This window comes from Lissotriton vulgaris, chromosome 5 (genome assembly GCF_964263255.1).
Source record: "Lissotriton vulgaris chromosome 5, aLisVul1.2, whole genome shotgun sequence".
NCBI classification, from domain to species: domain Eukaryota; kingdom Metazoa; phylum Chordata; class Amphibia; order Caudata; family Salamandridae; genus Lissotriton; species Lissotriton vulgaris.
Window position 1 is genome coordinate 979,928,329 of NC_141693.1, and position 15,823 is coordinate 979,944,151.

Below are 15,823 nucleotides of genomic sequence, written 5' to 3' on the forward strand. Positions count from 1 at the left end.
CCATTATCGCTGTTTTTGCTGCAGTTTCCTGCCGCTAAAACAGTGATAATTTTAACGACGTTCTTGCTAATATGCCCCTATGTTTGCAGCACTTCTAACCCGTCATAAAGCATTCTTTATCTTAGCCTTTTTGTGTGGAGAACGACGTTCTTGCTAATATGCCCCATAATTCGGACCAGTGCTAGTGATAAGTTAATTCTAACAACCAAGGAAGACATGCCGATTGCAAAACCTACAAATCATTGACAGTCCGACTCTTGAATACAATGACTGTCAATGCGGTTATAACCTTATTCTTCGAGGAAAAGAGTGAACGACCGCACCAGTTCTGTTGAATGAAGGGCACTGTCTGACTTCACATATCACATGTTTTGAGATAATGCACTTGTTTAGTGAGAATATATATCAGGATTCAATTGTGTACATTCAGGGGATGGTAAGAGAGTTTGGGTCGCGAGTTAGTTGTGCAATACGTTTGTTCACATTAGACATTCTCTTGCATGTACACAGAGATGCATTACACTGAAAATGCTTGTGAAATATTGACAATGTGACATTGCCAATCAAACACGTGGAACAAAAACAAGATTGAGGGATACATACCATTAAAGGTGTTTGGCCATCTGTGTCTTTAAAATTCACATCAGCTCCATAATCAATTAAGTAAGATGCCACTACTTCATCCCCTGATACGGCAGAAACTCTCATGAGTGGTGTCCATTCTAAAAGCGTATCTTTGGCATCCACCTGGTGCAATAAAGCAGACGTGCACCTGAACATTACTAAAATCACCCAGGAAAACAGTTATTTAAAAAGAAATGCGAATCTACGATCTTGTAAAGATAGTAATGTAGTGTAATACTGCATTGTTCTCTAAGTGTGGCCATCAATTAGCATTTTCAATGGACAATAATGTAAAACTAATGGTTAAGCCAACACACTGACACAAATGCTTTAAAGCACAATTCAGAAGTAGAAAAAACCGAATGTTAGGAGTGTGTAAGAATACTTCTATGACTACGCTTACTGGTCCAGATTATCAACATTCACGAAAAACAAACCAAATACTCTGTACGCAAAACGTATGTTGATTTGCTACCATATGCAAATTAGTAATTGATTAGCATATGGTTGAGTTTGAGAATGGAAACATCGCACTTTAACTCTGTGTGAAATTTCCCTTACTGTGCAAAATATTCAGTTTAAACAACATAAATGGAGTATTGTGCATGAAGGCTTACACTGTGCAATATCCACAATATTCCAAATAGGAAGAGTAGGCAAGCAGCCAATGCTGAGCAACCCTTCCAGACGCAATCAAACTTGAGATGGAGCTCAGTCTACCGAATCTGAGGCAGGCCAACTTTGTGGTTACCTACTATGGGAAAAGAAATAGTCTTTCTCCATTAACCTTTGGTTCAGTTGACAAACAAGCCACGGGATGGAAGCCAAAGGCAGGGTAAATGCCGTAGGGGACGAGGTAAATGCAAAAAGAACAATTGATGGACAGAATGCAGAAAATGTCATACATTCAGACCAGGGCTTAAATCCATCGTTTTTTTGCTCACCATGCCATTCCAGTTTGGACCCAGCCATATGCAAATCAGTCTTACGGGACCCAACAATTGATGGACATAATGCAGAACAATGTCATACATTCACCCCAGTACAGAGATCTGGGCCTAAATCAATTGTTTTTTTTTGCTCACCATGACATTCCAGTTTGGACACAGCCATATACAAATCAGTCTTGACCCTGCACCCAATGGGAACAGTCCAGCCCGAATTGCTAGGCCAGGTCCTCCCTGGACTGGAAACGAGCATCCTAGGACTGGTTTCGGGCTTTCAACCCTCATCAGCCAGGATAGCTTGAATCCAGTGGCATGAAGAGCATGGGACCCACGTGTTGGCATACCCGTCCCAATCGGGGGGGACAAATGCAAAAAGAACAATTGATGGACAGAATGCAGAACAATGTCATACATTCTATTGCATATGTGGCCCCAAGTGGGAAGGGTATGCCCAGAAGTGGGCCCCATGCCCACTACACCACTGGATTCAAGCTAGTCTGGCTGATGAAGGGTGATGCCCTGAAACCGGTCCCAGGATGCTTGTTTCCGGTCCAGGGAGGACCTGGCGGCAGTTCAGACTGGAGACTGTTCCCACAAGGAACAGGGTCAAGACTGATTTGCATATGGCTTGGTCCAAACTGGGGTGGTGTGGTGAGCAAAAGAATGATGGATTAAACCCAGATCCTTGTGTATGGGGGTGAATGTTTGCATTGTCTAGCATTCCGTCCATCAATTGTTTCTTTTGCGTAGGGGAAGAGGGAAGCACCAGCAGTAAAATACATGAAGACGAGTGAAAATGCAATAGGCAAGTAAAATCTAAGTTCATTATGATACAAGTTACAGGTAAACTCCCTGATGGCAAAATAAGCCCTGGCGGAGTTTGCGTAGCCATGCTAAGCAGAACTCCGCAAAGTGGTAAAAAAATTCTGCAGTGCTACGTGGAGTTCTGCGAGCATCCAGAGTTGCTTGTTCTGCATGCTCGTGAGACGTTTTTAACGATTGGCAAAGCAGATTGCATGTTCGGGGGGAAATCTCACACAAACTTCACCACGCGCTCGCCAGTGGGCGCGGCCATCTTGTGTTTCTACTCTTTGTCATGGTTCTGTGGCCTGTTTTTAAATTCTCTCAAATCTTTTCAATGTTTTGTTTATAAAAAAAATTGTGATCTTTTTTTATTTATTATCTATCCCTCTCTCTTCCTAAGTGTATATTTTGTGTTTTATTTCTACTTTTACTGCGTTTGTGTACTGTTTTTCTATTACTTGCATTTTATTTATTTTTACTTCCCTACTTCTTCTCCTGACTTTATTTTTTACTTTTACATTTTCTTTACCGCCACCCGCCCCCCCAGAACTATGGCTAAGGGTAAGAGTGCATCCAGGAGAGGGCTTCCATGCGGAAGACGACGCCCGGAATGGGTGCAGGCCTGGGCTTTATTCTCAGAGGTGGAGGTGGCCGCCCTAGATTTTTTCGTGCAGCGCCACCTCCCCTTAACCTTGGCAGCAGGTGGCAGGCCTGGTTCCGGCATTGGGATCCAGGAGCCTCACTGACGGTGGGCGAGGGTGCGCCGGGCAGTGTTTCGCTGCTCTGAGATCCGGTGCACCCACAATCTGCTGACTCACCGGTGGTCTGACATCCCAGATCCGGAGCAGGACCTGCTAGGTATTGAGGTTGTGGGGCTTGGTGAGTAGCTAATTTATTACTATTGTGTGTTCTGTTCTGTGTTATTGCAAATAATATTTTTTCAAGAATGCTGCTGCTTACATGCTGGTAAGTTACGTTTAGAAATCTCATATTATGTGATTGTTATTCTTTTAGACAGGTGAAAGGCGCTACTAATCTTGTTTGCAGGTTCGAGAACTTAAGTTAGGTAATGCTAGAGAGACTCCTTTCCTTTGTCCTGTCACTAAGATAGTGGTGGTAGCTAGTTATTATAGTTAGTTACTTAGTATTAGTTAGTAATTTGTTAGCGGTCCGCGTGATGCGTCCTCCTTCACATGCTGCTGACTCCAGTCCTCAGTAGAACTCTTTGTAGTTTGTTAGTGAGTGAATAATTCAGCAACTCATCACATCAGCAACCAACCAACAGTTTGGTGAATGCAGTATGCATGCATCCATCTATGCACTTTTGAGGAATAAAATAAATGGAATTGCAGACTAAGTGAACAATTGGCCCATCAAAGGGGGTTGATTTATTGATGATTGCGAATATGATCGGAACTTAGAAGAAGCAAATATAATTTTGGAAATTCATTCCAAAGTCTTCGGAATAGGCGGGCCAGGTGGTACTTAGGTTTAGTATTCTGGAATTGGAATGGAACACTGGAATAATAAAGAGATAGGACAGTCCAAAACCGCAATACTACTAGTCTATCTGATTAGATAGGTCATTTTATTTGCAATTGTCGTCCTGTCAAAAAATCTTTTTGGAGCTTTTTAAAAATAATTATTATTCGTTTCACACTAATCAATTACTGTCTCTTTATTATGTCTTACATGGTCAGCATCCAGGGGCGAGAAGAAGACGGGGTGTGCTGAGCTGGGAGCTGGAGGTGCCTCCCAGGGGCAGGTTTGCTCCTACAGATGGTTCTGTAGCTGGCCCCAGTTAGTCTTCCTGTTGTTAATATTAATAATAATATTTCCCTTTTACTGCACCTTATTTTTTTGAACTATTATTTCCATTTCCAAACAGCGATTCGGTAAAACAGGCCGATACCAAACGCAAAACCAGAAAATGCTATGCATCAAACAATAATTCGGTAAAAAATAAAAAATCGCTAAAAAACCCCTGCGGTAAATTACCGAATCGCTAAACAGACAATCGGAATAACCGAACCCCAAAGCTGACCTCGGTAATATCGAATCGCTAATAACGAATCGCAATGGTATTGATGAAAAGTCGCTAACACCGAAAATCCCAAAAATCGCTATTTAGCATGAGCAAAATAAGGGGAATCACAATCGGAAGGTAAAGTAAACTGAAGGACAGAAAAAAAAATTACAACCCCGACAGCAGGTGCTGACAATCAGTAACCCTTCAAAAATGCCCTGGGAAACCCCACATGTCAACCAAAATGGCTGCCCTCTACGTGCTTGCTAGGAGGAGGAGGATCAACGCCCAGGCCCAGCGCAGGAGGATGATCCAGGACAGGATCTTCAGGGTGCGCATCACTTTGCTGGGGCAGACCGAGGAACAGGTGTACGACAAGTATAGACTCAACCGTGCCATGATAATGCGCCTAATAGCAGACCTGTAACCATTACTGCAGCACGAGACCCGTAGGACCAACGCCATACCAGCCATGTGCAGGTCCTATGCTGCCTGCACCTGCTTGCATCTGGAAGCTTCCAGGGGATAATAGCTGAGACAGGAGGCGTGTCACAAAGCGCTTTATCACGTTTCTTCCACCGGTTCCTAGAGGCCATGCTGACATTAATAAATCGCCACATCACCTTCCCCACAACCCCCCAGCAGCTGACCCACACCAAACGGGAATTCTACCACGTGGCACAATTCCCCCATGTCATAGGGTGTGTTGACTGCACGCATGTCCCCATCTGTCCTCCATCAGCCACCGAATACATTTTCCGCAACCGGAAGTCATATCATTCTTTAAATGTGCAGGTGGTGTGCAATGCCAAGTACATCATTATGGACCTTGTAGCCCAATTCCCCGGGAGCACACACAACGCTTACATATTCCGTCACTGTGGCCTCCACAGGCACCTGATCAACGGTGAATTTGGAGAGGGACACCTACTAGGTACATATTGATGCTTCATCGTACTCTCCACCCACTCCATCCCCACATGTATATTTGCAATCATGCTGATGACCATTCTCTCCCCATCCTGCAGGTGACAGCGCATACGCATTGCATGAATATCTACTCACTCCCTACCTCAACCCAGCTACACCGCAAGAGCAGCGCGTACAACAGAGCACACATCAGCACAAGGAATGTGGTTGAGCGTACATTCGGCATCCTCAAGAGTCGCCCGAATACTGCACAAGACAGGAGGTGCCTTGCAGTACGACCCAGTGACCTGCTGCCAGATCATTGCTGTGTGTGCCATCCTGCACAACATCGCCACACGCAGGGGGATACCCATAGAGGTGGACGGAGAGGATGAACTACGTGCACAGCAACCACCCCCCCCAACACCGACAGGCGCATCTGCCCAACACAGCTGAAGGGCAACGGAGGCGGACATACATCACACGGAATCATTTCTGAGACAGGTAAGAGAGTGACTTGACAACAGGATCTGATTTGCAAGGGTTTAATGGGCATGGACACCTGACTGGTGCAGATAAACGCAACACAAACATGCTGCTGCTGCAGTTAAAGTCAAACTTAAATTGTCCTTTCTCAGAACGGGTGATGCTTGCAGCACTTTAGTCTGGCCATGGTAACGTCACCAAGGACAGTGTGACTTTGCCACATGTTCACTTCCGTTTGCCGCGTACCCCCAGTCTCTTGTCCTGTGACTCCTCGGCTTCTACACGATGGGAGTCAGTGGCATTGCATTGCGGCCACTGCGCCTCCTCCCGCTGGTGTCCGACAGGGAGACGCTGCTGACACTGGAGGCTGCCTCACTCCCCTCTTCCGCTCCCAGACTGCTGACACTGGCTGACCCAGGCTGCAGTTGCTCCACTGCAGTGGTCACCCTCTCAAAGGCCTTTGCCACATCCCCACAATAATGACCTAGGCCCACGTGCAGGGACACGGACCTGCGGGACAGCACAGCCGTGCTGTTGCACAGCTTATTAATGGCCTTGTTAGTTGAATTCACTGCCAGCATGATCTGCCTGTGACGTCGGAGCTCACTCTGCTGGCCTGCCACTACAGCACGTGTCAGTTCTTGCAGGCAAAGCTTTATTTCATTGTTGCCGGCAGCTACGGCAGTGGTGTGCTCACGCACAGCGTCAGTCATGTTGTCAAGTTTGTTGCAAAGTTTGGTCATGGAGAGTTTCATGGCACCCATGTGTCTCCCCTGCAGGCGCTGGACACGCAGCATCTGGGTCTCCACAACTCCCTACCCTTCGGACAGATCGACTGGTCTTGCAGCAGCCCGACCCGGGGGCACAGCCCTCTGCCTGATGCACTGTCGTGCTGCAGTTTGGCTGGTTGGTGTGACCACAGCCTGGCGTGGAACATTTGGGGGTGCTGAACTGTGATCCGAATCCATCACGGGCAGGGAGGGAACATCTGCTCTGCGGAGTGGCCCGCACTGGTGGTGGTGGTGGTGGTGGTGGTGGCGTCTTGGACCGCGAGGATGGTGGTGGTGGTGTCTTGGACCGCAGGGATGGTGGAGGTGTTGTCCGCCGTGGTGGTGAAGGGTGGACATGGCTTCAGCTTCCTGTGAGCACTCTGCTTCTGACAACACTGGCGTCTCAGAGATGACGAGGCGGGCACTGTCGTCAGAATCGATGGGGGATGCTTCTGTATGTGAAACAGTGCATAGTTATTATCATGGTATAGTATGTGGAAATAGCTGTGGCATCTCACAATAAATAACTTTTTCTGTCTGACATTTGGCCCTTTGCTGCAGTATTCATCTCTGGGCTCTGGGATGCACCCATTCATGTATTTACTACAACTCCCATGGTGCAACACAGTGGTGAGGGTATGCGTTTAGGGCAACGCTACATGGGCACTGGGTCTGGCATGGGGGATTGGGCAGGGACTTAGTACACGCTGTATTGTTACGCTGCCATGCTTCTTACCTTGTCCTCCTTCCGCAGCACCAGAGGTGTCCAGACGTGTGACCCCCACAACAGCTTCCGGTTCTATGGTGGACTCCACTAGATCCTCCAGGGCTGTCTTTGGCGTCACATTGGATGTGCCCCCTCCTGTGCCAGCAGCATCCTTGACCCTCTGCGCAATCTTCTCCTTGGCCCTCTTACTCAGGTCATACCAGCGTTTTTTTAAGTCGTCGATGCTGCGGTGGGTGACTCCGCAGGCATTTACCTTGTCCTTGATGCGCAGCCACATCTTTCGTTTTTCTGCCTCTGGCACCTTCAGCGACAACTTCCCAAACAGTCGGTCATTGTTGCTGGTCACACACTTGATTAGGATTTCCAGCTCCTTATCAGAAAACTTCCGTTTTCGCTTTCGGTGTGTGTCCTTTCCCGGCTGGGGGGCCTCCTTCTCCATCTTGTCCTGCTTGCCTTGTCCTGGTTGCTACTGGTTCTGTCTGGGTCCTCAGCTCCTGTGCTCTGCCTCCTCCTCAGTGCTACTCCGACCACAGAATGCAGCGTGGCTGTCCTACTTCCTGGTTGTGATGTCATCGGCCTGCTTCCGAAGCATCACGTAATTTTCCCGCTTTCGCTATTACCGAAGTCGCAAATACCGGAGTCACTAATACCGATTCGGTATTAGCTAACTCGGTATTTGCTACTCTTGCGGGCGTACTTTTGCAATTTAATAGCGATTTTTACCGATTCGGTAATTTTTACCGATTAGTTTGATGCATCGCGGTTTGCATGTCCTTAATAGCGATTCGTTATTTTTCGCTATTACCGGCGTGTATTACCGATTGTTGATGCATATGCCCGTTAGTTATTATATTTCTAGTGTCTGGTTTTTTTACATCAATCTAACTGCCTCTGACTGCATACTACTATTAGTCTGTCTGTAGCTTGCTTTATAATTTATTATGTTTTTTCAGACAACTTTCCCTCTCCCATTATATTTTGTGGACTGCCTAGTGGTGGTACTACTGTAAGACTCAGAGAACACATTGGTCCTTTACTACTACTAGAACTACTACTCTGCTGTGTAGATTGCATGCCCAACTAAGGTATTCTACGCATGTTTGTTGACATTAGAAGGCTTTCTTTTACTTTCTTTCTCATGCTCAATCAGTAAATAAAATGATGGTCACATTGGACACCCCAAAGTAGTGTATTTTTACTTTTTCTCGTTTAGGCCTTGTACTATTATTATTATTACTAGCAGCAGCTGATTGTGAACAACTGATTACCGTGCATCATGGCTGGAAGGAAGTATGAGGAGGAGGAGGGCACATTTATATTTTCTAAGCAAGAGAAAGGACTCGAGAGACCTCATGTCCGATTGTCTGTCCAGTTGGCTATTCATTTTCTTTTTAAAAAGTTTTAAAACTCAGATTCACCAATAGCTCTAGCTACTGAGCACAGTCCTTTGGGTTGTCCTCTTCTTGAGAGGCTTTTCGAAAATTGCCACCAACAAAATGCCAATACAGATATTTTATTATTTTTGATAGGATAGGACATACTACTGTCTACTCTACTCTAGTACCCGATGTGTGTGGTGTATGCATGTATTTTATTTTCAATTTTACTAGTGGAAAAAAAGGGGGATGCGAATATGGCATCTAAAAAATATGTAATGTTTTTTCTAGGTGTACCGACCACCAGTGCTGGGGCCAGGGTGGAAGGCGACGCCAGCCAGGAGCGAGCAGATGCAGCAGCTGCAGGGGTGGGTGAGCCAGCAGCAGTAGCGGCCGGTGGTAAGTCATATTCCTTACTTATTGACAATGCACACTTGCTGCAAGGGTGTACACTGTACTGTTCAGAGAGACTAAGTTGTTGTGAACAACGGTTGAAGTGGACACCCTTTACTTAGCATTAGCGGCAGGAGTTGAGTAACTAATGTCCTTTTCTATATGACTTCAACTCAGCTGGGAAAGTTTTATGAAGAAGACTAAGAGTCAGACGATTTTGATGGATGTGTTGAACAAAAAGGGAACAAAGGATGGAAGGAGGAAGGACGGGTGATGTGTAATATATGACTTGCAGAGAAGGAGGCGTGGGTGAAATAAGGGGGCCCGGGGTGCATAGGTGGCTTATAGGATGCATATGGGATTGAAGGATGGGTGAAAAGTGAAAGAAAGGATGCCTGCCTGGGTAGGTGAAAGTGTATGGGTGATAGGAATCTTTTGGGGGGTTTGATGGGTCAAACTCAAAGGCAAGCAAGGACGCATGGGTGGTTGTTTAAAAGAAATTTACAAATGTATGTTGTTGGTGAAAGGTTTTTTGAGAGACTAAGAAGGATGATAGCAATGTTTACTTGGAATGGATGGAAGCCTGGATGGTATTCAATAATGGCATAGGTGGAGACTGTCACTGGATGAAGAGAATGTAAGAGAAAAATAAACCATGCCAGAGTAGCAAAGCCAAGGGTGAAGATAGGAATAGGATTAGATGTTTTTATGCTAGAAGAGCAATGCAATGATAAATGTAAAAAAAAGCATGGAAAGAGAAACAAGGACGTTTTATTTTCAAGGTTTTTGATTCAAGGTTGTACTTCAGAACACTCCCTTGACTCACAGTAGTTTGCAAGCTCAACATATATATTGTGTATGTATGTACCCATACCCACCCATTATCAATCGCCTCACTCCGACTTCGAGGACCACTCCCTACCCATGTCATGTCGACCGTGTCAGCCATGGTTACACAATCAATCAATAGCCCCTCACGTCGTCTTGTATATAATCATTCAGATCAGATATCATCTGCCTTGTTGTAGTAGTCCGGGTGAAAGTGAAATTGAGCAGTTGCCATTGAAGTAACAGAGTTTGGCCATAATAGAAAAATAAGATACTTGTGTAGTTGTAGACTACAGCTGGCCCACCTGCAGATAGCAGTAAATAATGTGAGTCTGCGATACGAGTATATCTGTCCAGGGCACAAGCTGACTGAGCTGGTATGCCTACAAGGTTAATTTAGCTAAACAAGAGAGAGAAGAAGAGTCTTGTCTACTCCATAGAGCCTAGTAATGCCTGAAACTCCCACAAATGTTATGTACTGTGCTTGCTTGTACTGCTGTGCCACTATAATTTTAAACGTATAATTAATTTGGTGTTACTGTTTGCTAAGAGTATTAGTTACAATTGTCTTTTTTAATAGCTACTCCTTCCCAACTGAAACAACCAAACAGGAAGGAGTTAGCAGCCATGGCCCGGCAACGGAAGTTGGAGGCCATCCTTGCGGAATATCAGCAGCTGGTTGTTTCTGGCGGAGGATGAGGAGAAGGCGGCAGCAGCCCCAGCCAGGCTCCCCAGTGCCTCTAGTGGTACAGCGCCGTGGTCGGGCAGCCGCCCGCCGCACTTCTTTCAACAATGCTGCCCACCCCAGTTCATGCAACTGCAAGACATTTAAGCGCTGCATGCTCCTCCGAATGGCGCGCCTCGAAGAGCAGATAAACACCCTGGAGAGGACGATCCAGCGAGCCTGCCACTAGAACTCCGTCGAATTGCCCCTTTTTTAATCTTTTTTTGGTGGGTGGAAATTGGGCGTTGGGGAAAAGTTGGGGTTTATGGACATGGGCATTGGACTCTTATGACACCCACTCACTCATAACCAGCAGACTGGACTACGGCAACGTCCTCTACGCTGGAATCAACAGAACTCTTCCACACAAGCTCCAAACCATCCAAAACGCCGCAGCCAGACTCATCCTTGGGACCCTGCGGCACGATCACATGACCCAACACCTAGGAGACCTCCACTGGCTTCCTGTCAAGAATAGAGTAACCTTCATACTGCTCACCCACACCTACAAATCCCTCCATAACATCGGACCCAAATACCTCAACGAGAGAGTCTCCTTCCATGTACCCAAAAGGAACCTCCGCTCCGCTGACCTTGCCCTGGCAGAGACCCCCCACATCCGCAGAAGTAGAGCAGGCAGAAGAGCCTTCTCCTATGTCGCAGCCAAGGCCTGGAATGCGTTCCCAGTTAACATCAGATACTCCCCGACCCAGCACACCTTCAGGAAGAGCCTCAAGACCTTGCTCTTCGACTGAACCGGAGCTGCACCCCCCACCCCCTTTCCGCCAGCGCCTTGAGACCCACCCAGGTGAGTAGCACGCTTTATAAACCCTGATTGATTGACTGTGTTTTTTTTCATTAGTTTGTTAGGGGAATAAATTATTTATAGTTCACATACGATGTAAATGTTTTGTCCGGGGGTTACTCTTTTACTTCACATAGTTTCCTTTGCTACAGCAGTGCCACAGACAGTTTTTGATTGAAATAATCGGATGTATGATGTTACAACGCATACTTTTACTCCGCATACCATTACAACGCGGTATTCACAACGCATACCATTACAACGCATAGCGCTTTGGGGTGCTGGATAGTGGTAAGTATAATTTACTATTCTAACTCCAGTCCCCGTGGACCCTAGGGAAGGTGTTGGATAGTAAATTAAACTTACCTCTTATCCTAGAGCGCCCCCCAGCGCAATGCGTTGTAATGGTATGCGTTGTAATGCCTGCGTTGTAGTGGTAGTGCGTTGTAAAAAATGCGTTGTAACAGGTGCATACCGAAATAATCTGCCGATAGTGTAACACACCACCAGATAGATGCAGTACCCTCCCTTGTAACTTGCCCTACAAGTACTGTCAGTCTTTCCTCCTAGTCTATGCAGTCTGCAACTAAAACCCCTATGGACTCGGAAGGGTGTGGGTGTGTGAATTAATAAATTAATTTTCATAGTATTATGCCTCCCCCAAACGTCTTCTCTTACCTGATATTGATGTTTATTTATACTTAGGCGAAGCAATGGCTGCATGGTGATGGTTTGGTTTCCCAAGTTGCCATGGTGGTGATAGCAGTAGTAGACACTGACAGTAGCATTTGCAAAAAAAGAAAATGAGACAGTCACTCACCTGAGGGAGACTCAGGAATGAGTAGTAGAAGTACAGTACACAAGAAGACTGCCAAACAAGAAACCATGATGATGATAAGCAATGCTAAAGTAAAATAAACCAGAATGCCTGGAGGGCTAGCCTAGTACAAGTTACAAACTAAAGTCGCCAAAAACGATGAGGATCAAGCAAGCAAACAGCTTCGTAACCTTTAGTGCTGGAACTAGGATGATTGATGACTCGATGCTGGCAACCAATTATATTATGATGATGGAATATGTAATGTTCCTCTGGAAAAATACTGTGCATGGGTGGGTAATCTAATATTGCCAGTGTGGGCTAAAGCATATACACTTGGAGCAGAAGAGGATCCTAGCCCTACCTCGAGTTTGTGTTGCTTTCACCACATCCGCCCGAGCAAGTGTGTTATCAATATTTGGTGTAAATTTAATTTAGTCGCACCTCAATATAAATCACACAGCCCGGGAGAAGAGGGTTAGGGTTTGATGAATGGTTGGGAAGGGGGATTTGAGGCAAACTTTTGACAAAGACAAACACTAAACATGGACAACACACAATCTTGGCAGCTGACCATCATAAATCTGTTAAGGAAGAAAAAGGAAATGCATGCATGTTGATGACTTGATGAGTAGTACCAGACTAGTAGTACAAGGCAGCAGTATATTATTAATAATATTATACAATTGTCTTGCCTGTCTGCTCTCAGGGAGACACAAGTTACATATATTTTATGTTCTGTTGTACCGGGTTTCCTTTGAAAGCTAGCAAAGAAAATTAAAAAATATCTGTAGGAGTCAAATATAAGCAAACATAAACAACAACACACACAGTCATAACGATTGATGAGAAAAAATTAATCAAATGAAATGATACTATCATTATTGTCAAATTGGAAGTTGCATCTAGGCATTCCTCTTGGTCCGTCCTTGGACTGTCCATCCGTCAATCTTGGGTGCCTGCCTAGTGGATGCGGTTTGGTAAGGTAAGTGTGAGTTGTTTTTCCCTGTGTGGATCAGAGTAAAGGCCAGCCAGATGAATAAATAAAAAGGATATTGAAAAATCAAGGAGAAAAATAAAGTTAAATTGCATGAATTAAAGAGGAGTGCAATAAGAAAACTTTCAGAGGCGGCATGATGTTTCCAGCAGTTACCTCATACAACAGGAGCAGGCTGCACACCCAACCTCCACTTAGCTTAGATTTTATTTGAGCCAGACAGCACTGAGCACACACACACACACGCACACAGCAACATAGCATTTTCCAAATTAAGTAACAAAATCAATACACCGCTGTCAGTCACACCACCACACTTGCCTCCAACACTACACAGACATGTAGGTCTGGTGTTGTTTTCGTTTACCTTTTAGGCTACTCAATGAAACGCCCCAAGTTATTCCATCAATCATTTCCAATCCTACTGACTGACTGCGAGGATGGTATGGTCATGGTGTCCAACCCTGTAGTGTCCTGAGTTTTACTGAACAACAAGAAAATAAAAAGTAAATACTGATCCTGAGGTCCCCTCCAACTTTCGCCCCATCTCCCTTCTTCCAGTTCTCTCCAAGATTCTGGAAAAACACATCAATATCCAGCTTACAAATTTTGTTGAGACACAAAACATCCTGCATCAGTCCCAATCTGGCTTTAGAGTTGGTTTTTCAATGAAATCGACACTTCTGGGAGTCACCGAAAACATTCGTCAACAGGTCGACAAAGGAGAGACAGTAGCACTTATTCTATTGGATTTAAGTGCCGCGTTCGACACTGTTTCTCACACTTCTTCCTTAAACATTCTCCAACCCATTGGCATTGCTGGCACGGCACTCAAATGGTTGTCCAGCTTTCTGTCAACTAGGACCTTTCAGGTCTTGTCCTCAATTGCTCATTCCAACATTCATGTATCCAGTATGGAGTCCCTCAAGGCTCCATACTCAGTCCATTGCCCTTCAACATCTACGTTAGCGCTCTGGCTATGATAGCTGAGCAAGCAGGGCTAACAATATACTCTTATGCAGATGACACCCAGCTCATCTTCTTCCTCTCCCCCAAGGAGACCTCAAAGACATCCGCGCTACAGCCGGGACTAAAAAAGATTGCTGACTGGATGCATGCCAACAAATTAAAACTAAATGGTGGGAAAACCGAACTCCTCATCTTCGGTAACAATAAAACTCTCTGGGGCCCCCATCACTGGCCACCACAGATGAGTGATCCCCCCCCTCCCATCTCAATCGGCTTGTAACCTTGGCGTCATCATCGTTGCCCAATTGTCGATGAAGCAACAAGTGGTTAAAGTCGCCTCCACCTGCTTTGCCATTCTCAAGTGGCTTAAAAAAATTCTCTGGATGCTTCCTTCGTCGACGCAAAAAACTGTCATCCAGGCCTTAGTAATTTCCAGATTAGACTAAGGCAATGTACTTTATTTGGGGGCGAGCAAGGAAGTGCTCCGCAAGCTGCAAGTGGTCCAGAACTCCACAGCTAGACTGCTTTCCAAACTTCCCAAAATGTCTTCCATCTCAGCCTCACTTCGTGAACTACATTGGCTGAGAATCGATAATCGCGCCAAATTTAAAGCCCTCTGCTACATGCATAAAATAAATTCTGGCCTAGCTCCCCACTATCTTCGTGCTTAGGTGCACCATTACCATCACCCACGCCTACTACGATCCTCTAATCAATACAAATTCCAAGTGCCTAGGATCAAACGAGCCAGAATGGGAGGACGGTCCTTTGCTTATCTGGCTCTCTCCCTCTGGAACTCTCTTCCAATTCATTTACGTGTCGAACAACACTACCTTAAATTTCGTAAAGGCTTAAAAACTTGGCTTTTTAATCAGTAGAACCTTTTAATTTTTTGTGTCCAGCTTTTACCTCTTGTCCTTCATGTTCATAGGTGCCCGGAAACCTCCTGGTAGCTGTGTGACATATACATTTAGTGAATAATAATATAATAATAATAAGGAAAACATTGACTTGAGTAAGCCCGGGCGGTTAACTACGCTCCACCAGTGGAGTTTACATAGTTTTGCATGCTCCGCGTTCCGTTGCGAACACGCAGTTTAGGCAAAACTACAACTTTGTGGAGGAGTGTACTTAGCCAGCCCCTCTACCCAGCCACGGAAGGTAAGTGGCTTTTTTCTTACTTTATAATTACTTTGGGAGGGGGGAGGAAGCGGAGCGGAGTTCCACAGTGTTTTTTTTCCAACTCTGTGGAACTCCATATAGAGGCACCACGCCTGCTCCGCCCAGGGTTAGACTTGAGTCACTTTTTCTGTGTGTATGTTAAATACTAGTAGACAAGACATCATGCACAACACAAAACACCAATTACTCAGAGTCAGCGTGCAATGCATGCCATCATTTACCTTCCAGGGCAGTCCCTCTAGGCTCGGAAAGGAGGATAGATATATAGTCAGGCTTGGAGGGACTCGAGGTAGGCACACATTTCACATTTGTTGTACTATTCTCCATCCAATGTCTGGCTTAAGGAAAATTGATTTGGGGTGAGTCAGAACTCGGAGGAGTGGACTTACTTCTTCACTGAGTGCACACAGTTGCAACTCCAATGGGCAATAAAAGAGTA

General features: G+C 45.5%; 1 protein-coding gene across 1 annotated transcript in view; it reads right to left on the reverse strand.

The window, feature by feature from the left end:
* FANK1 (fibronectin type III and ankyrin repeat domains 1) overlaps window positions 1–15,823 on the reverse strand; it is a 965,446-nt gene that overhangs the window by 144,573 nt on the left and 805,050 nt on the right. The window contains exon 8 of the mRNA XM_086919548.1: window positions 604–747. Coding sequence (XP_086775674.1) covers window positions 604–747 — 144 coding nt within the window. The remainder of the gene's footprint in view (window positions 1–603; window positions 748–15,823) is intronic.